A 20281-nucleotide genomic window follows, 5' to 3' on the forward strand; every position below is an offset into this window, starting at 1 on the left:
TGTAAGCACTTTACAAAAAATGAATAAAAAAGGGGGCATGCGGCACGAATTTATGGCCTATAAAGTGCGAATTTGCACAGTTTCAGGCGTGTACACAGGGGGTGCCCTTGGCTGTCAAAAAGTGGGTCATTTTTTTCCATGCTTTTTCCATGAAACTTTTGACTGCGCATGAGTTTGATTGATAGATTTGTGCATCCTTCCTGCTCAGTAATTGATAAATATTTTGCTGCGAATACTGATGACGATAGAGTGGTGATCTTTTCAACCGTAAAATCACAGACTAAACCCAGAGCATAGCAATGTTTATTAAGATGAGGGCGCCACTAGTGTGATTCTCTCGGCCCAAGAAGAATTCAGCAGTACAAATATTGAAGTTGTAGACAATAAATGTTTATATAAGCTCTGTCAGGAAACATAAAACTATGTTTACGAAAACATTATGCAATGTGCAGACTTTTTAAGTTAACAATATTTCCGATATTTGCTTTGATTGAAACTAGCATTTCTAGAGGAGGAGTCGTAGTGTCCATTTCCAAAAAATAGTATAATATTCTCTATATGAATAAAGAGAACAATGATTTCAGAGCTGTGAAGAGTAATGAGAAAGCATAAGCTCTGAGGCCAAGAGCAGGACAACAGGTCCTGAAAGAAAAGACGAGTGAAAGAGAGAGTTCCGTTCCTGCAGGGAGGAGGTTGGGTGCAAATCACAGAAACTTCTGCTAAGCCGTTTGGTGAAGACTGAGTAAATTATCGTTATCTTCACAGTCTTATAAGTAATTATTCGAATTTATGCATACCGAGAATAGTACAACCCAAAGAACAGAGACCTACAGACACACAAACATAAATACTTGGTTGTAAATAGGAATAAAAGTTGCCATAACATAAAGTCTCGCTTGAGCGATAAGAACAAGAACTTTAGAGTCTTCTCTTATATAGCGTTACCCTTTAATCGCAATATGCGGATTTGAATTTTTGTTTGGCTAAATTCCTTTTGTTTAGCTATATTTCGAAGTCTAAAACCTTTTTAGAAAACTAAGCATTGTTTCACCTTTGTGCTAAATAACTTCTCTTTAATCTAAGTCAAGTGCCTTTTGAAGCAAGTTATATGCTTCCCCAAAGAAATCATTTTCTTAAAATTAAAAATCAGTTAAGGAGCTATTATGATTATAAAACATTATAGCCGAATAAGTTGTTGCGTGACCTCGTGTACAAGACATCGATTGACTACGCGCTATTCCCAGGGAGACAAGGATTTTGAACTCGTCTTTGAAATGACATAAACAATACACAGATACAAAGGTTTAACGTTTTCTATTGTACTGCCTCAGTTTTACCGCGTTTTATGGAAATTTAGTAAGCTTTGATATAACGACAACTGTCTAGTCGTTTCCCCAAACATAACAGACCGTGATTGGCGATACGCATATGTACACAACAAACTAAAATCTTAAAAAAGGATCAAAACTCATAGCCGGTTTTACAAAGGAACACAACATGAGCTTTATCAACGCAATCCTGCTTGTTTTTGCGTTTTATTTGTTGGTTCGACCCTTGGAAGGTGAGTGAGAGAATTTAAGCTTAGACGGCGACATAGGACTAGAAACCAGGGACTAGAAATCGGTCCCGTCTCCTAAAAAGAGGTTATAGAGGTCTTGAATGGGCGAAATGAGAGGTGATTTAATAGTTAAAATTTTGTTTAATCTTAGGCTGAGCGTTTTTATAAAGAAGGGTCTTGTATAAAAAAGCGGGTATGCAAAAACATTAGGAAGTCACACAGACGAGGAGAAAGTTTATTAGCTAGCTCGAAGCTTTCTCAGCGCCTACCACTCACCATTGCGTAAACACCATTTACCATTGCGTAAATGATAAAAGATAAACATTTTTTTAAAAGAGGAGTATAGACATTGGATTATAAACATTTACTAAAAAAAAGCAATGTCAATGTTGCGTGCAAAATAACCAAACTTGTGTGCAATATAACCAAAATAGGAATAAGCAAAGTTTACCCTTACCAACTGCTTAGTGACAATTAGCCTTTTGTTACTAGAAAAAAAAACAGGCCCGTACCCAGGGGGGTGCAAGGGGTGCGAACGCACCCCCCCACACACACACAACGGCCGAAAGTCCACTTTTGGTTCTCAATAGACGTGCTATAAAGTAGACAAAACTATAAAGCATAAGCTAGATCACTCTGGTATGTAGCCAAATCCGACAGTAAACAACCAGTGGAAATACTGCAAACGCAGAAAAATATTTTTTTTGTTGTTTTTTTCGGGGGGTGGTCAGATTTTATCAGAGAACTCACCCCTTCCCCCGGGAAAATTAGAACAACTTTTTTCGGATTTCGCACCCCCTTCCCCCCCCAAGAAAAATCCTTGGTACGGGCCTGAAAACGGCTGTTTTTTTGTCTCGGAGAGTGGAAGTGGATACAAAGGGCTTATTTCAAAACTTTGGATCTAGAAGAGGAATTTAAGGAGAATGGAGTGCAAGAGATATTTTACGGTATTCAAACGATGGTATCTCTGAGCAACATTTTTTACTTTGTTGATTTTTTTATTTCACCTAGAAGAGTGTATGACCTCTACTTAGATAACCTATTAGCTACCTATAATTTCTTAATCGTTTAGTCTTTACCAACCTTGATCGCTTTAACGGCAACCATTTATTAATTAGAGGCCTAGTTTTTGCCTTAAGTTCAAATTAGAGGTTCGACCTTTTTGTGAGCAGAGTGGGTCAGTACGCAGCTCTTACAAGCTGCAATTTGATTGGGCAAATGAACAATATCCGCACCTCGACACAAAGAACGAGAAGAATAGAGACAAAAGAACTACTTTGTAGAACAAAAATAATAGGAGACAAAGCAGCTGCAGAGTGACAGGGCTAGTTAACTATGAACACGGGCATGTAGCCCAAATAAAGCCAAGCTTCGTGTGTGCTTATATATATATATTTAGTTGTTTTCACATTTACCATCTAGGAGTAGAGGCATATGTCAAGAACATTCTAAAAAATGAAATAAGAGCACCGCTGGACAGACAGGATGCGGGCTCTGGTCAAGTGGCGCATAACTTGAAAATTGGAGCTTTCAACGTCCAAGTGTTCGGAGTGAGAAAGATGGAAGTCCCAGGTGTTGCCGAGATACTTGTCAAGGTAATAAGAAAGTACAAGCGAGCACCAATCACGCTCACGAATGCGTAAGACATCGAGCAATAAGAAGCCGCATAAAGAGCATTTGCATTTTTATTAATTAAAAAATATGTATAATCCTGCACTTAAGTACACTGTTTTTATTTGTTTTGTTAAAAGGGAAATAACAAATAAGTAATGATTTTTCCTTTGAATGGATAGAGAGAAAAATGTAGCTCAAAGGTGCTTTAATGACCCTTGCCTCTTCCAAGACCCTAGCCTCGTCCCCAGGACCCTAGCCTCGTCCCCATCAGGCGTCTATTCTCTGCGATTAGCTGGCAAGGCGAGCGGCTAATCAAAAGTGAGGTCATTAACCGACAAGCCAGGGAACGAGGCTAATAAGACACTTTCGACAGTTCGTGATCCACGAAGGCAGATAAGCGCTGATCTCATTATTTTTGGGGACAAAGGGCGACGCGGAGACCGGAACCGGGAATACGCACGAATACAAAAGAAAGAGGGTTTCACTGACTTTCTTTTTCAGATTCTGTTGCGTTATGATATCGTGCTGATCCAGGAAATCAGAGATTCGTCTCAGACTGCCATGCCCACTCTGTTACAGAGACTGAATAAGTACGCGCCACAAATTTGATTTTATTAGAACCACGCTAACAGGCTAAGCCTAACTAGGAAACATCAGGTCGGCCATTACCAGTGACGTACAACGATGGTACACATGGTATGTTCACGCCTCTGTGAAAATTGAGTAGTTTCGCTGAGGTTTCGCGCATTCGCCCAATATAATTTTTCCTTAGCGTTTGTTTACTTTGTTATGGCTGCTCATCAGCAAAAAGTACGCCTGGGTTAACCATTTATTTGCATGTCCATCGTTCCCTTACTTTTTGTTTTAAAAAAAATTATACACACAAGTCAAGTCATTGCAAGTCTTAAGAAGCGCTCTGTGCCCTACACCCCTTCCGCTAATTTTTTTTTTTTTTTTAATTTTAGGGAGGGAGGCAGGTGAAAGACTATTGATCAAACGTACGTTCTGGTGCCCTGGTATTTTATCTACGATTCCATCTTTTGATTGGCTTATTTCAGAGCATCTGCGCACACATATGACATGACCATCAGCGCAAGACTGGGGCGAACCACTAGCAAAGAGCAGTACGCGTTTGTTTACAGGTAGGATAAGCGCCGTTTTTTCATTGATTGGAGATAAAAAGCGGTGGTAAGGGGCACGGGCTTCACTTGCCAAGCCAAAGGGCTCACAACTCCGGGTCAGATCCGAGCAGGTGTTATAAGGGACTGACCATTAGAAAAGTGAAGGGGGAAGGGGTGATGGGGTAAGGAACAAAGAAAAAATTCATACACGATGAAAGGCCTGGAAAAATTATGCATATGCAGCCCAAACCAGACAGAAAAAAATGCATGCAACTATCAAAAACAAATTCATGCACGTCTTGGAAACAAGAAGGAAAAAACATGCAAGACTGAAACCTTCCCCCCTCCCCCCTCACTTTTCTAATGGTCCGTTCCTAACCTAGTCCTCACCAAAGGACTGAGAACCCCTCATTTGCTCAGCAAAGAACCATTGCAAGACGCAAGCCTGTGGTGCCTTATTCAGTGATCATGCCTATACACACTAGGTAATACTCATGATTGTGAATGACCGCATGGAACGTACAGTCGCATAGTCGTAAAAAGAATTACATTTCATGTCTACCCTTTATGGTAGCGTGGGAACGTAAAAGAACCGCTGTGGACGATGATAATTCAGTGCTAATTTTCATACTCGTGAACTAATACTCACGATTGTGAAATTCTTATCCATACTGGAGTGTAAGGAGTCCAGCAAACACAGAATCGTGTTTGATTATTTCCAGTCATAGCTACGCAACTATATATACGGCGTACGGATAATTCGCAATAACTTCTTACAAGTTTGCCCTGCGCTTTGTATGTCAACCTAATGTTCTACTTCCTTTGTACAGGTCTGAATTGTTTTCGGTGGTGCGTACATATGTTTACAGTGATCCTAAGGACTTATTTGAACGAGAGCCATACATCGTTCATTTCCGCTCTTTCGTGACAGGTTAGTCTCACGATCGGGCAAGAGATCGGCTCGGAGAGTCAGAAAGTGTGATACCGGCAACATTTGAACCCAAAGGGATAGGGTTATGGTTAGCAGCAATTGTTATCCCTAAGGGATAGCACATGCTGTGTGGTCATCAGTAATTCTTACCCCTAGAAGAGATAGCACATTGGGTGTGATCGAATTTGTGGTTTACTTGAAAAAAGACACCAATAACACGAGACCACCTTAGGGATAGGAGAATCGGAAGAATCTTTAAACACCCGGTAGGGATGACAAAAGAATTTTATACCCTTAAAGACTGGACAATCACCCCCGTCTACTTTTATGGAGAGTCCCCCGGGGGAAATCAGTTTTCCTTTCTCCACATTCAAACACACACACACAAAAAAACAGATTTCCTTACATCCCGAGTCCGTGCGGTTGTGTATAATTGAGAAACTGTATACAATAAACGCCTGTGGCTATAACTCAAATTTTAACTTTATTTCCTGCTTTTCCAAACCAGCCATCAAAGATTTGGTATTCGCGGGAATTCATACCAAGCCGTCACAAGCCGCGGCTGAAATCGATCATCTTGTTGACGTCTACGATGATATCAGAGACCGCTGGGGAATGGATGACGTCATCATTATGGGAGACTTCAATGGCGCATGTGACTACGTGAAAGACAGTGAGCGGCGGGTTAACAGGTTGTTTACTGACCATAGATTCAGCTGGCTCATCACCGACTGCGTTGACACGACAACGGGCGGGGGCGCATGCGCTTACGACAGGTTTTTAATTCATCTATCAATTACCTTTTTTTATTCTTCTTATTTATTCATTCATTCGTTCATAGTTATTTGTTGATCTATTTATCTAGCTTTCTCTATATCTATTTATTTATTTCCCTTCCAAGGTTTGTTGCCGCTGGCGCATCTATGATGTCAGCGGTTGTACCAGGAAGCGCTGGTCGATTTGCGTTTGACAAAGTATATGGACTATCAGAGGCGATGGTATATTTGAGTATATCCTACCATCTACATATACTAACGATCTTTAATCACAAGTACCTCACATGTTTCTGTCTGTTTACTACACTTGCAACATGTCTCGCTTGTTTTTATACTTGTTACACCCTCTGCTGTTTTGCTTTTCTAAAAACCGTATGAAAAGTTGGCTGGTTACGCTTCTACTTTTCCTAAGCAGCCTCATCTCGCGGGTTCTAACCGGGTTTTCTGGTGGAGATAAATGTGTGGAGGCGCGAAATCTGGGACGAGCTCATCCACTGAGAAGGGGTTTTCTGTGACGTTACACCTTCGTTTACCCACCACTGACCACAGAAGACTGGTCAGAGTGCATGAATCTAGGATGGGGAAAAGGCGCCGCCCAGACCCGTACCCGAGATTTTTCTTCGGGAGGGGGTGGGGGGGGATGCGAAATCCGAAAAAGTGGACCTAATTTTTCCGGGAGGGGGGGAGGGAGGGAATAAGCTCTCTGATAAAAATCTGACCATCCCCGAAAGAACAAAAAGGGATTTTTTTTAATGCCTTTGCAGTATCTCCACGGAACGTTTACGTATCAGAGTGATCTAGCTTATGCTTTATAGTTTTGTCTACAAAGAGCACGTCCATTGGGAACCGAAAGTTGACCTTCGGCCGTTGTGGGGGGGGGGGGGACGCGTTCGCACCCTGCACCCCCCTCCCCCCTGGGTACGGGCCTGCCGCCAAACCTTTTTTGTCATGATTTTCAAATAGTGAATCCACTACAGACAAATGCTAGTTTTTAGGCTCGCTGCAGCACAAAAAGTCGCAAACTAAAAGTGACATACACGAAGTTCAGGACTTGATTATTTATTCTTGCCTTGACGATTTGCAACACGAATGATGGACTTGAGAAAAAGTCCTTTTCAAACTAACGATGTTAATGAATATCTTACGATAAAGCATGTATCAAAAGTTTGGACTTTTTGTCCGAATTTTTTGCTCAAAATTTGTTTTAGGTTTGGGAATAATTGTTTTTTTCCTCTTAGACCGGCGACGTCAGTGATCACTACCCAATAGAATTGGAAATATACTCAAAAGGTAAACACAACATCAAATTAAAAAAAATCAATTACAGAAAATTTAATCAAAATTACATTCTGATTTGTAGATTTTACAAGAAGTTAACACAGCGTAGAGTTTCGTCTTATTATGTATAGCAATGTAAATCCTCGGAAACCCAGGATACTCCGGAGCTATGTTTATCAGTCCTCTCAAGGCTTCTTTTATTTATGTGTATTTGTCTTTTTCATGAGCCCGCATTCCAAACGAACAAATATCGTGCCCATGTTTTCTTGTAAATTTCGCACGCCGTCACTCAGCCTTCCGTCGTCATTTGTTTGTTGCGCTTTCGGGTTTTATCGAAAACCTCTGGAACCCTGGGAACTAAAGGTTCTTTATCATACACTAATAATTCGAAAAACTTTTCCCATCATCTTTTCAAGCTTATGTGGATGCTGTGGCTAAGGTTAATGAGAAGACGGAGAGCAAATTCTTTGCCATCACCCCACTCGGCTTTGATCCTACAAACATCTACTCGCTGCGCCATAGTGACAACCCACTCGTCAAGAACGGGTTCCAACGGAGCACCCTCTACATCAAAAGAGCTATCGCCATTGTTACCAACGTAAAGACGGTCAGCTCTTCCCATGATGCAGTGCAAGCATTTGAGCTTGTCTACAAAAGCTGGCCGTCCCTTGTTCGCAGGAGCCAGGTTGAGCTTGCAAAGCTGAAGGCCGCCGAAAAAATGGGAGCGAATGATAGAGCTACGGTCAAGCTAGTGTGCAGGAAAGTGCCTGCCCCAGCGGAATGCTGGGTAGCCCTCGAGATGTGATCGAGTGACCCACTATGTAACACAGGAAAGTTTAGAAGTTAAAAGTGGCCAACCACAGAATAATAGACAAGGTTACTGCATTTTATAAAACAAATCAAGAGCTAGAATTTTCCCATAGCCACCTCCATGCCCACTCCATGCAAGATGATACAGTGCAACACCCTTAAGATAAAGGGCCCTGCTCCTACCACCCCTTTTGGAATAAAAAGGAAGCCCTGAAAATTTGACCAGTTTCGCGATATATTGAACAATAATGTTTTCATAATTTTGTAATAAACTCCGCCTCTTAGGCGTTTAGAGGGCATAGGCTAGCAGATCAAATGCACGGCAGATCTGGAACCATAATATAATAAAACTTAGAAAAACCAAAATGTGTTGGCCTGTAATTGTCTGTAATAAAATAAACCAGTTTGTAATAAACTTGACCCATTTTGTGATAAAATAGACCCATTTTTGTAATAAACTTGACCCATTTTGTAATAACCTTGGCCCATTTTGTAATAACCTTGACCTGTTTTGTAATAAAGTCGACCCATTTTGTAATCAACTTGACCCATTTTGTAATAAACTTGACCCATTTTGTAATAAACTTGACCCATTTTGTAATGCCCTTGGCCCATTTTGTAATAACCTTGGCCCATTTTGTAATAAACTTGACCTGTTTTGTAATAAACTTGACCCATTTTGTAATAAACTTGACCTGTTTTGTAATTACCTTGGCCCATTTTGTAATAAACTTGACCCATTTTACCATAAACTTGACCCAGTTTGTAATAAACTCAACCCGTTTTGTGATAAACCTGACCCGTTTTGTAAATAAAACTTGACCCATTTTGTAATAAAATCGTCCCAGTTTGTAATAAACTTGACCCATTTTGTAATAAACTTGACAATTTGTGAGATAAAAATTGTGAAGATAAAAAATATGCTGTTATAAACAAAAAGTGTTTTAAGGACCACGCCTATGAAATCATAACACGCAAAGACCTCCAACAGCTACAAAAAAAAAACAGTTCTAACCATGATCAAAGGCACGCGGTGACAAGTTTTCATAGTGTGTTTAGTAATGATAACGTAATCACGACCTTATCCCTCCCCTCCCCCCAGGCGCCTAGCTAGGATGAGCGGGAGGCGGGGGATTATATATCCTCCTCCACTCCCTACCTGGCGGGGTTTAAAAGCGGTGTGCCAGCCTCTACGAGGAATCTTTAGTTCCTTTTCAGAGACTTTCTCTTCTGATTACAAGTCATAAAGTTCACAAAGCACCTGCGGTAAGGTTACCTTAAAAATGTGAAGAATCATCACAGTTTTTCCAAATAAGGAATATATTAGTTTCCTTATGGAAATTGCCGCGTTTGGCAAAAATGACATTTTTTGGCTAAATTTTTTTGACATGATCTAGCCGACGCCGGGAGTTGCGGTCTTACGATTCCCTTCCCCACACGTGGCATAAGTACTGCGGGCTCACAGAGACGGTTGGTAATCGAGCTTATTGGCCATGCGGGTCTTTTATTTCTCCTGGCGGCCTTGTATCGTGTCCTGTTTCCAGGCGAATAAAGCACAAGACCCTAGGGGACAGGAGCAAAAAATGGCAAAGTTCAAATTGTAAGGTTGTGTTAGCTTATATTCGCTTGATTTTTTGCATAGATTTTCCTTGTGTTATATAAAACAAAATAACCTTAATTTTTTTTTGGTAGATAATCCTTTCTTGAGATATTGAAAATTGTAAGACTCTTGACTTGTCTGAAAGTCTAGGCGAAATTGCTACTTTTTTCATTATGTAAGTCAATTTTGCCCAATCATATCTCAAGAACGGATTATATACCAAAAAATACTAAAGCTTATTTTGTTTTATATAATGCAAGAGCCTCTAGTCAAAATATAAACAAAATGTAAGCTAAAAACAACCATACAATTCTAATTTTGCCATTTTTTGCTCATGTTGCTCAATGACGTCATTTCAGTTTTTAGCTCCACCTGCGTTTCTGTGTGACGCCTCCTTAAAAAATACTCTTTTAAAACCCACAAAAAGAGACAGGTATTAAAATGCCAGTTATTTCCGATTCGACCCCCAAACGCCACCCTCTCTTCGTCCCCCAGGCGATGTGCGCATGGACAATAGATAGACAACTGACGCCTTTTTAGCGCTTAATTCTATTGTATTCTCATATTGTTATGACTCTTGAGAGTGTAGACTTACAAAAGAGAACTACAGCTTCAATCAGCTTTTATTTTGAGAGCTTTTACAAATATTTTGCTTATTTACAAAATGAATAAAATTTACAACCATTGTGTTGCTCTCTTATCCAAGTGCTAATTGTATGTTATATTGATTGGCAAAAAATGCCAAAGCAATACATTCCTGTGATATAGAAAGGAAAATTCCACTTTGAAGTGGAACGGGGACCGTTTTAGATTTGTAGAGATTTGCGTTCTTTATAATAAGTAAGATACGATCTTATCACTGCGGAAAGCCATACTTAAAACCACAAATCCAAATAAAAATGCGCATTTCCTGTATGAGTATCTTTGAATTTTGTTTTTATTATTTTTTTTTACTTTAGAAAGCCTGATCAAACCGAACCGCAGTCAATCTCAGCGAACCTCAATTTTTTCTGCAATTTTCTAAGGGGCCTCGTTTCACATTTTTGTTTCTTCAGTTCTGACAGTCTAAATGTAGTTCTTTCGAGTTCATTCACAAAGTTCTGGATCATTTGAACCAGATGTTGACCTCGTCTCTCTACCATGTGTTTTCTGCTGAGTGCGGCGTGGAGATTCATTTTCATTACGTAAACTATGAACTCCTTCATTCTCTGTTTGTGGTATTCTTCCGACTTCCTCTGCTCAAGCTGACGATGGATTTTTAACTGATATTCATTCACAATCTTCTCATTTTCCACAATTGCTCTCTCACGGGATCTTAATACTTTCAGTTTTTCTCTGAGCTCGTCAAATCTCTCTTCCACTTTACTGTAAATAAAAGCAGTTTCTTCTTTTATGCGCTCGTTATCTCGAATCACTCGGTACAGTTCCACTTGTAGTTTCCTTCGTCGTTCCGGCTCCTGTTTATGTGAAATTTCAAGGTTATTACACGCCTCGTCGTTTACTAGCTTGTCGTGGCGAAGTATTTGTAATCTCGCCTCAGCGGTTGCTCTCTGCTGATGGACCAGTGCGAGCCTTTCTTGACGGATTCTCAATCGATCTCGGAGAATGTTGGCAGCGCGAGTAGAGTTATGCAGACGTCTCTCGGCACCTTGACGTTTTTCTCTTCTCTCTTCTTCTCTTTTCTCTGCTGCCTGAATGTCCTGTAGCAAGCTTTCTTCCTTCGCTTGAAACTTTTCTAGTTTTTCTCTCTTCTTTTCCCTGCTTCGAGCGAGAAAACTCTTGCCCTTAAGACCCATTTTGGTGTCTACCTCTGTCGCATTAGCGCAAGTGCTTTCAAACTCACGTCGACAGAGGTTATGAAGGCAGTTGATCGGAGGGATTTCATTTGTATGTTCTCCCAAGCGGGACCTTTCAACCTCTCGCAGTATCTTCTCCCGGGCTCTTGAATTTCATTACGATTAGATAGTTGCAGGCTTTGCATTCCTGTAATGACTTTTAAATGAATAGTCAACATGTCATTGTTATAAAATGGAATTGTTATTCATCCTTGAGCGATAATTCGATTTGGGTCATGTAAAGGAATCTGAAGTTGAATAGAAAAAATATACAACACATAAAAAAAAAAAACAATTAGTAGCTGATTGTTCTCGAATTAGCTTAAAATAGTGCAACTAAATATTCCGGACCATAGTTTATCGCTAAAGTACCTTAAGAATTCTATAAAAAGATCATTTGAACACGCTCTGTGTTTATTTCCGATGAAGCGTTGAAAGTTTCAAACTGTCAAAACTCAAAACAAAAAAACATACACACAAGTCAATGATTAGAAATCTGCAGAAAAGCGAGAACGTACGTAAAAAATTACGCTTTTGCTAAAAAAAAAAAGTAACAATAAAGTTAAGAACCAGAGGAATTTGAAATTAGAAAGCTTGGGGGCATAATCAGTACAATTGTTATTTACCAACGTGACTGACTCATCATTTCTTTAAGGGGTCTGGGGTGGTTATTATAACTGTTTTACTTTAATACACTTTATGGATTCTAAAGATTAAAATCACAATTAAGGGATCAAAATATTTTGAAGTGCATGGTACTACCGTCGAATGACAGCTTTCTCTTATAATACTAGCAACATGAAACTAGCAAAATGAAGAAAATGATGATGATAATGATGGCTATAGTTGAATTGACAGATGTTTTCCCTGCTGCGGTATGATGATATCAAAATAAAATTTGAAACCCCCAACGTTTGATGCGCAATGTTTGATAGCATACCGTCACACAAGATTTCAAGCCTTCATGTATTTATTTTACGAGGCTTCCTTTACGACGTGACGAGAGGGTTGTAAAGTGACAAGACAATTGATGTGCTCGAGTCACTTTTCTATTTCCTACAAACGCCATCGACTAAATCTCAAATAGTCACGTTTTCAGACTTGTTAGCGGCACCAAGTCTCCAATGCCTAACAGTTATCAAAAGAAAATCCCTTCACTTTCATCAACGTTTCCTATCTTTTGGTGGCATTTTTGAAAGTGCGTGATCCAAGATTCGATTAAAAGGCAAATTGCGCGAGCTATCTCGTTAGAATAATCCGCAATGATAAGCACTCGAGACGCGGCGCCGATTGCGCCAAACACCACAAGCTACCGAGGTAAAAGGCTTATCAGTGACCTTGGTTCTAGGTCGGATAGGATTATTTCTTCAGGCCTGAAGAGTGTGTAAATCCTAGTCGCGCGTGGGGAGAGGGGGCTCAAGGTGCGCGTAACCTGGTCGCGGTGGATGGGGTAAAGGGTGCGCATAATTTAATCGAAGGGCGGAAGGGGAGAGCGCATATCCTTAGTCGCAGTGGGTAGGGTAAGGGGTGCGCTAATTCTAGACGCACGGAGGTGGTTATTGATGGGGGAATGCGGGATAGGGCTATGCGGGATAGGGCTACACGTATTCTAGTCGCAGTGGGGAAGGGTGCAGGTATTCTGGTGGCAGTGGGGGATAGGGGTGCGCGTATTCTGGTCGCAGTGGGGGATAGGGGTGCGCGTATTCTGGTCGCAGTGGGGGAAAGGGGTGCGCGTATTCTGGTGGCAGTGGGGGATAGGGGTGCGCGTATTCTGGTCGCCGTGGGGGATAAGGTGCGCGTATTCTGGTGGCAGTGGGAGAAAGGGGTGCGCGTATTCTGGTCGCCGTGGGGGATAGGGGTGCGGGTATTCTGGTCGCCGTGGGGGATAGGGGTGCGCGTATTCTGGTCGCCGTGGGGGATAAGGGGTGCGCGTATTCTGGTCGCAGTGGGGGATAGGGGTGCGCGTATTCTGGTCGCCGTGGGGGATAGGGGTGCGGGTATTCTGGTCGCCGTGGGGGATAGGGGTGCGCGTATTCTAGTCGCCGTGGGGGATAGGGTGCGCGTATTCTGGTCGCAATCGGGGTAGAGGTGCGCGTATTTTAGTCGCCGTGTGTGATAGGGGTGCGCGTATTCTGGTCGCCGTGGGGGATAGGGGTGCGGGTATTCTGGTCGCCGTGGGGGATAGGGTGCGCGTATTCTGGTCGCAATCGGGGTAGGGGTGCGCGTATTGTGGTCGCCGTGGGGGATAAGGTGCGCGTATTCTGGTCGCAGTGGGGGATAAGGTGCGCGTATTCTGGTGGCAGTGGGAGAAAGGGGTGCGCGTATTCTGGTCGCCGTGGGGGATAGGGGTGCGCGTATTCTGGTCGCCGTGGGGGATAGGGGTGCGGGTATTCTGGTCGCCGTGGGGGATAGAGGTGCGCGTATTCTGGTCGCCGTGGGGGATAGGGGTGCGCGTATTCTGGTCGCAGTGGGGGATAGGGGTGCGGGTATTCTGGTCGCCGTGGGGGATAGGGGTGCGCGTATTCTGGTCGCCGTGGGGGATAGGGGTGCGGGTATTCTGGTCGCCGTGGGGGATAGGGGTGCGCGTATTCTGGTCGCCGTGGGGGATAGGGGTGCGGGTATTCTGGTCGCCGTGGGGGATAGGGGTGCGCGTATTCTGGTCGCCGTGGGGGGATAGGAAAGCGCGTATTCTGGTCGCAATCGGGGTAGGGGCGCGCGTATTCTGGTCGCAGTGGGGGATAGGGGTGCGCGTATTCTGGTCGCAGTGGGGGATAGGGGTGTGCGTATTCTGGTCTCAGAGTGGGGATAGGGGTGAGCGTATTCTGGTCGCAGTTGGGATAGGGGAGCGCGTATTCTGGTCGCAGTGGGAATAGGAAGGCGCGTATTTTGGTCGCAGTGGGGGATAGGGGTGGTAGGAGTAGCGGGGTAGAGCTGCACCGCATTTGCAATACAGGAAAAGTTATATTTTCCAGTCACATGGCTCAGGGTCTGTAGGTCGTCCTCGCGACATTCTCACTCACTACCAAGGTCTCAACACAGCCTTTCAGTTGGCTTTAGATAGGCAGGCGTGGAGGTAACGTGAGTATCAGACTTTTTAGAGGGATGGAAACAGGACTTGATATATTCTCAGGCTAACATGGAGGGGATTTCCTCGTGGCGTCAGCAGACTCAGGATGGTAAGGTACAGAGTGACCAAACCAAAGTATCAAGGGCCCTAACCGAACTACTCAAAGTAGCGTGAAATTCTAGGTTAACAGTGCTGGGCCGCAAGACAGTGCATTTCCTCTATAAGCCACGACTTCAACAGATAAGGAATGTTTAATATCTGTACATAGCCAAATATAAAAGATAACAAGGCATCTTTTAGGCTCGAATTCCAGCCGTCGCTAGGCCTCATTGGCGATGGGGGAACGTACTGCGGGCTCACAGAAACGAGCTCGAAATCGAGCCTAGGCATCTCTACGGCAGATATTTTATGAGACAATAAAGAATGGGTTTTTTTTACAGAAAATGAGTATCAGTAGAAATGCTTTTATCATAAATTTTACGAAACATCAAGTTTGTATTGCTTCCGAAATAGTTCCACAATTTTGGAGGTGGGGTTGTCCCCTTGAACGAGCTCTCACAATACACATCAACTCTGTCTTGGGAGCTTTACTTCTCCTCTATAAATAACTGTGTCACCTATACTGAAATAGTAGCTCCTCCAGAATGTCTTGGCTATGCTGGCCCCAAAAGCCATAATGGTAAAGGCATGGGGCGTGTTTTCCTTTGTGTAGTTAGTACAGGTTTACATACATCATGAGGTTTTATCGTTAAGCCATACTGTACCACTTTTTTACAAGGAAGGGTTTCGCCAGTGTTATTCAAACACTCTTTCATTGAAAGAAAGGTTCAAGCTTAGAAAAACAATGGCTACTCAACATGCTGAGCAAAACAACCCATATTTTTGTGTTTAGAGTTGCTGTATACATTGTTTTCTTGTATTTACTTCTCGGAATAGGCTTTTCCCATCAAAGGTTTGACTCTTTTCAGATTTGTTTAATGTAATTTTGTTTAGACTAAAGGGAATTGGCTATCCCTATAGGGTATGGACGTATTTATACATTGCCGTCTCTCATATCATGCACTGTACATGTGTCACATTCAATAAAATAATTTATGTGCATAGATGTGTTGCTATACCCGCCCAGACTGGGAGCCATCGCCAGGGCCAACAGGGTCGGGAGTATGTCTCTTTTTCTTTTTCTTGTCTTTCTTCTTTTTCTTTCTTTCACCATCATCATGTTTCTTCTATAAAGATTTTAGAGGAAGTGGTTCTCATTTTTAAAGATTTGATGCAAGTATACACTATCATAATGCTGTAGTATGGATTCAAGCAATCTGTCCTGATCCATTCTAAATACAAACTTTTGTCCTTTGCTTTAGAAAGAACAACCTGTAACATGAGCTATCATAGCTCTCTACAAACTTTAAATCTTGCAGTACATTTGTACAAGAGCATACAAATAATGCCAATCCTAGTAGATTTACTGGATTTTGAATAAAGGGCTCTGATTTGCTCCTTTGCTTTGAAGCTCCTCCCCAACATCGTCATGAGCAATGGAGGTAAATTAAAAATGAAATACATTAACTGTACATCAGCTTATATATATATTTTGTCGGAAAAGCCTAGGTTCTAAAATGTGCAATGCCAGAAAACATCCAAACCACCCCATGGAGGAAAAAAATTTTTGACCCCCCCCCCCACACCCCCCCTCCCCGAATTTCCGTTCCAGGGGGTCAAAAATGACCCCCCCCCCCCACCCCGGATTTTGCGATCCAAAAAAAAACACCCCCATCCCCTCTGGAAATATGGTTTGCGAGAACGTTAGGTAAACGCCTGTTCGATTAAACATTTTCTTTATTTTTATTTTCTGGAATTGCACATGACCATAAAACTTTTCAGTTTAATGGGAAGCTGATTCTTTATTTTGATGATAGTGTATGATCCAGCTTTCTATTGAGGCAAATGCAGTAGGGTATTTACCTCATGCTCAGTGAAAACATTCTTACCTGCTTCTTGTGTTTTCTCTCATGACCACCATCAAGTTTAGAATCAGCTGAAATGCCAAATTAACACATCAACACTGTTGGCACAACACATTGGAAGATCCCAATATTAACATTCTTTTAGTTTGTAATACTTAAAGCAGATCAAGGACTTGGATACATTAGGAAGGGGCAAAACAGGGTGAAACAGCAAGCCCACTCAATTTTGCATTTAATCCTGAGTGGAACTGGGGGAAGAAAGGGTGGGGTGCACATTTATAAATATTTGACGAATCAAACCTTTGGCAAAAAGAAAAGACTGTCTTTTTGGTAGCACTGGGTGCAGATCTTCGGGGTTTTACCAGTCATATAAGACAACATTCCTATTTAGTTCCTCAATCAGTTGAAATCAGTCAAAGGTTGCCTTACTGACTCTGTGTGTACAATGTATTTGGGAATGGTCAAGTATTTCTGGCAGATGATCCTGACTCACCAGGAGATGGTTGTCCAGGAAGGCCTGTCGCTATGACTGTATCCACCAAGCTCTTTGCACGCTCTCCGTCCTGGCTCTTGTGCTTCTTATGTTTATGTTTCTTTTTGGTGGGTTGTTGCGTCATAAATCTAAACTGTTCTGGAATCTGTAGGGATAGAATTTATATCAATGGATGTTGTCAGCTTGAGAAGGGTAAAGACAATGCAAGGATGCTTAATTAAATTACTTTATCTATAATGTGTGCATTTGAATGTGTTGTGATTGATTTTAATTTTAACAAATCTGACCACATGTCTCACTGCAACTGTATAAAACTAACAAGCAGGGGAAAATCCACAATGAATGTGGAAAAATTATAGGTTAACATATGCTCAGTTTAGTTCTCAGTGCAGAACTTAACATTCTAAAATCAAAAATAAAATTCAACTTGGCACATTTCTTTTGTTAAATAATTCAACAAAATGTTGATTGTGAGGAAAAAAGTGAATAAAAGGTTGATTAGTAAGCTATCCTTTGAACAATTACATCTTCCCCCATTACTGTACCAGTCCAAGGACAACAGAATTAATACTGTAAACTATGAATAGTTTTGAGCATTGAAAACAAGTCAAACACATGTAGGCTAGGGTATACAGTAATTAAGCTACAAGGGTCCAGAATTACATGGACATGGTTTGTTGAACAATAGAAATATTTTTCATTAGCCCATTTCATTCACTCTTCATAATATGTTCACTAATGCACTCACCGGTCCAGGATTAAGCCTAAAGCCAGATAGTGCATGGCTTGGAAGTGGAAGAAGCTCCTTCCCTCCGATGGGTGGCTTGTCAATCACAGACCTTAGGCTGTAAAATAAGACGTAATAATTATAGCTGTAGTAATGCTTATGCAAATACACATTGCCTCATTGACAAATTGTCAGAAACAGCAAGGAGTCAGTTTGAAGTAAATGCCTTTGCATACCTATTTTCTGGGGTTCCTTTTTCATCAATATAACCTGAAATAAGAGAATAACATGGAAAAAAGTATAGATTGCATCAGAGAATATGAAACTGCAATACAGCTGCATATTTAATTGTGTTATTACACCCTTGAAATTACAATCCCCAACCCAGAATTTCCAATTCCCTCTGGAATTACTGTAAATTGTCAGGTCTGTCTGCTGCTACAGTGGCAAATATTCAAATTATTTTTAATTGTCAAAACAAGTGATTGAAATCACTGATACAGTATCTAGACATGTCAGACACTGGAGATCAAATTTACTGGTGATTGGCTGTCAGTTGTGTTGTGTACCTGCTCATGTGAAAAAAAAAGCGAGAAATATATCATAGTATCCAATGACATTTCAATATTTTATCATATGATTTTTAAAATATTTTCAAAATGGCTGATTTTGAAGTGCAGGAATTGGAAAAAAGGACATCATCTTGGATTTGCTTAAGACATGTTCCAACAGAATATCAAGCAGTTTTCATAAATAGGTGTTAAAATATTGTACCCAGTGAAAAGCCTGTTGTTTTGGTTTGGGTGTCTTTTTAGAGGTACTGTATACATAGATATCAGTAGTCATGTGTTATGTTTCCAATCAAAAATCTATATTGGAAGCTGTTAAAACCAAATTTTAATTCTCCAAAAAACACAGTTTGTCTGGGTGATTTTTAATGCCAATTTCAACTCTATAGCATTTGTTTAATTTCACAAACTTTGAAAAAAAATTTCCACTGCAGTGCAAACAATGTCCAAAGCTATACCCTAAAGCTATGTAAAACTATAAAAATTATCTTGGTACATAATTTTTGGTGATGGACTGCTCAAAGTTCTAATGAATCCCTTCTTAATAAACTGCTTTGCATTAAGCTCCTGGGAAAAGAATAATTGCAGAATAATCACCTAATGTGTCGGCTCAAGCGAGAATAAAAATCTACTGGCAAATTTATCTGGCAATCTCCGCTGATTGAAATTCTCTTGTATGAGCGTAACAAATTGCCTAGTGTGTTGAAGGCTTTATCACTGCTAAACTGTTATTATTATTTAAAACCTATTTTTATTTAAAATCATATGCCACAGTAGTAGAAATGGACTGAGACATTCAAGGATTTCAATGACACAATAGCATGATACTTGTACTTTGAGTCATAATAAATGTGTGATTTGATCAAATGTCACCCATTTTTTTTTTTTTTTCTATCTTCAAAACTTGGCTGCTCTATTGTTTGGGATCATGTTGTCATATGTGTTGTCGTTAAGAGGTGCACTTAAATTTTATGCCAATTTTTATCCCGAGTATAACAAGATCTAAAGTATACACTGAAACAACCAAAAATTTAAAAAACTTCTTTATGGACTGGTTATTAATGAAATTTAAAAGACAGACTTTAATTAAATGTAATCTTTCATCAAGAAAACAAAGAAAATTACGGAGTGAATTTGTGATACTTTGTCAAAGAAACCCTCTTGACAAACGAACAATCGGGCACATAATAATGGCTGGGTATCTCAAAGGATTACCTGGTAGGTGTGGAAGAAAGGCACTAAGATTTTCCTTGACTTTTTTGCCACAGAACTTCTGATACGACTGTTCTAGACCATTTTGTACAAGAAGATTCGAGCTGCCATTGATGTCTGTAGGGGTCGCTGCGTGTACGACAACAAAACAACACGTCAAATGTACAGTAAACAGAGGTTTCGCTAGGTATTAAGCCGGGAAGAAGTTGACTTACGAGGCTCGTTTCGCAAGAGATAAAACGGAGAAGTCGTTGTTGTATGAGTGGACGAAGTTGGTGTCGATGTTGTGGAAACCATACTTCTCAATAACTTCTCAAGCTCGAGTTTAGCTTTCACACATTCCAAAGTAACGTTTCCATGAGTACTAATAGCATTTCCACTGATCTACATCGTTTTTAGCATAATTAAAGAGTGTTTTGGGGATAAATTGTGAGTATTTTTACCCAAAGGGTTTTAGACCCTTCTTCGCCGCCATTACAAGAACAAAACCTCCCAGGTAACACTGCGCGCGGGCAAAAAAACAACCGGAAGTTGTTATGTCTTGGCGGGAAATGTTTTCAGCGATTATAGCTCGGGAAGCATAGCAAATAATACTACATAACACTGCAATAATAATCTAATTGCTCAATCTTTATAACAATAATAGGGATACGTCGCTAACTTCATCCGAAACCCGCAAAGTCTTGAATTTCTTACGCACCGGATGTGGTTTTGAAGAGACTGGAA

At 41.0% G+C, this 20281-nt stretch overlaps 3 protein-coding genes across 5 annotated transcripts; 1 reads left to right on the forward strand and 2 right to left on the reverse strand.

Annotated features, from left to right (window-relative positions):
- The first annotated feature begins 1349 nt into the window (after positions 1-1349).
- On the forward strand, positions 1350-8630 carry LOC5519586 (deoxyribonuclease-1). Of its 3 annotated transcripts, none has more exons than XM_048726987.1 (10): positions 1350-1561; positions 2984-3153; positions 3674-3762; positions 4138-4149; positions 4231-4314; positions 5124-5224; positions 5733-6000; positions 6126-6222; positions 7239-7290; positions 7695-8630. In XM_048726987.1, the coding sequence occupies exons 1-10, from the start codon at positions 1498-1500 to the stop codon at positions 8081-8083; spliced, it is 1326 nt and encodes a 441-aa protein (XP_048582944.1). In that variant the 5' UTR covers positions 1350-1497; the 3' UTR covers positions 8084-8630. The 3 variants fall into 3 exon arrangements, with proteins under 3 accessions (XP_048582944.1, XP_032220495.1, XP_001639470.2); XM_032364604.2 differs by having other exon boundaries at positions 1351-1561; positions 2981-3153; XM_001639420.3 differs by lacking the exon at positions 4138-4149 and having other exon boundaries at positions 1351-1561; positions 2981-3153.
- Positions 8631-10656: 2026 nt separating this feature from the next.
- Positions 10657-11484, reverse strand: LOC5519587 (trichohyalin). The gene has a single exon (XM_001639507.3). The coding sequence runs from the start codon at positions 11482-11484 to the stop codon at positions 10657-10659; it is 828 nt and encodes a 275-aa protein (XP_001639557.1).
- A 3338-nt stretch (positions 11485-14822) lies between these two features.
- On the reverse strand, positions 14823-20054 carry LOC5519588 (mediator of RNA polymerase II transcription subunit 19). Its single transcript, XM_001639509.3, has 7 exons — positions 19771-20054; positions 19559-19684; positions 18011-18044; positions 17796-17892; positions 17048-17192; positions 16579-16625; positions 14823-15816 (listed from the first exon to the last, which is right to left on the reverse strand). Exons 1-7 carry the CDS (start codon positions 19850-19852, stop codon positions 15703-15705), a joined length of 645 nt encoding a protein of 214 aa, XP_001639559.1. The 5' UTR covers positions 19853-20054; the 3' UTR covers positions 14823-15702.
- Positions 20055-20281: the final 227 nt, after the last annotated feature.

Source organism: Nematostella vectensis, chromosome 4 (assembly GCF_932526225.1).
Source record: "Nematostella vectensis chromosome 4, jaNemVect1.1, whole genome shotgun sequence".
NCBI lineage: Eukaryota > Metazoa > Cnidaria > Anthozoa > Actiniaria > Edwardsiidae > Nematostella > Nematostella vectensis.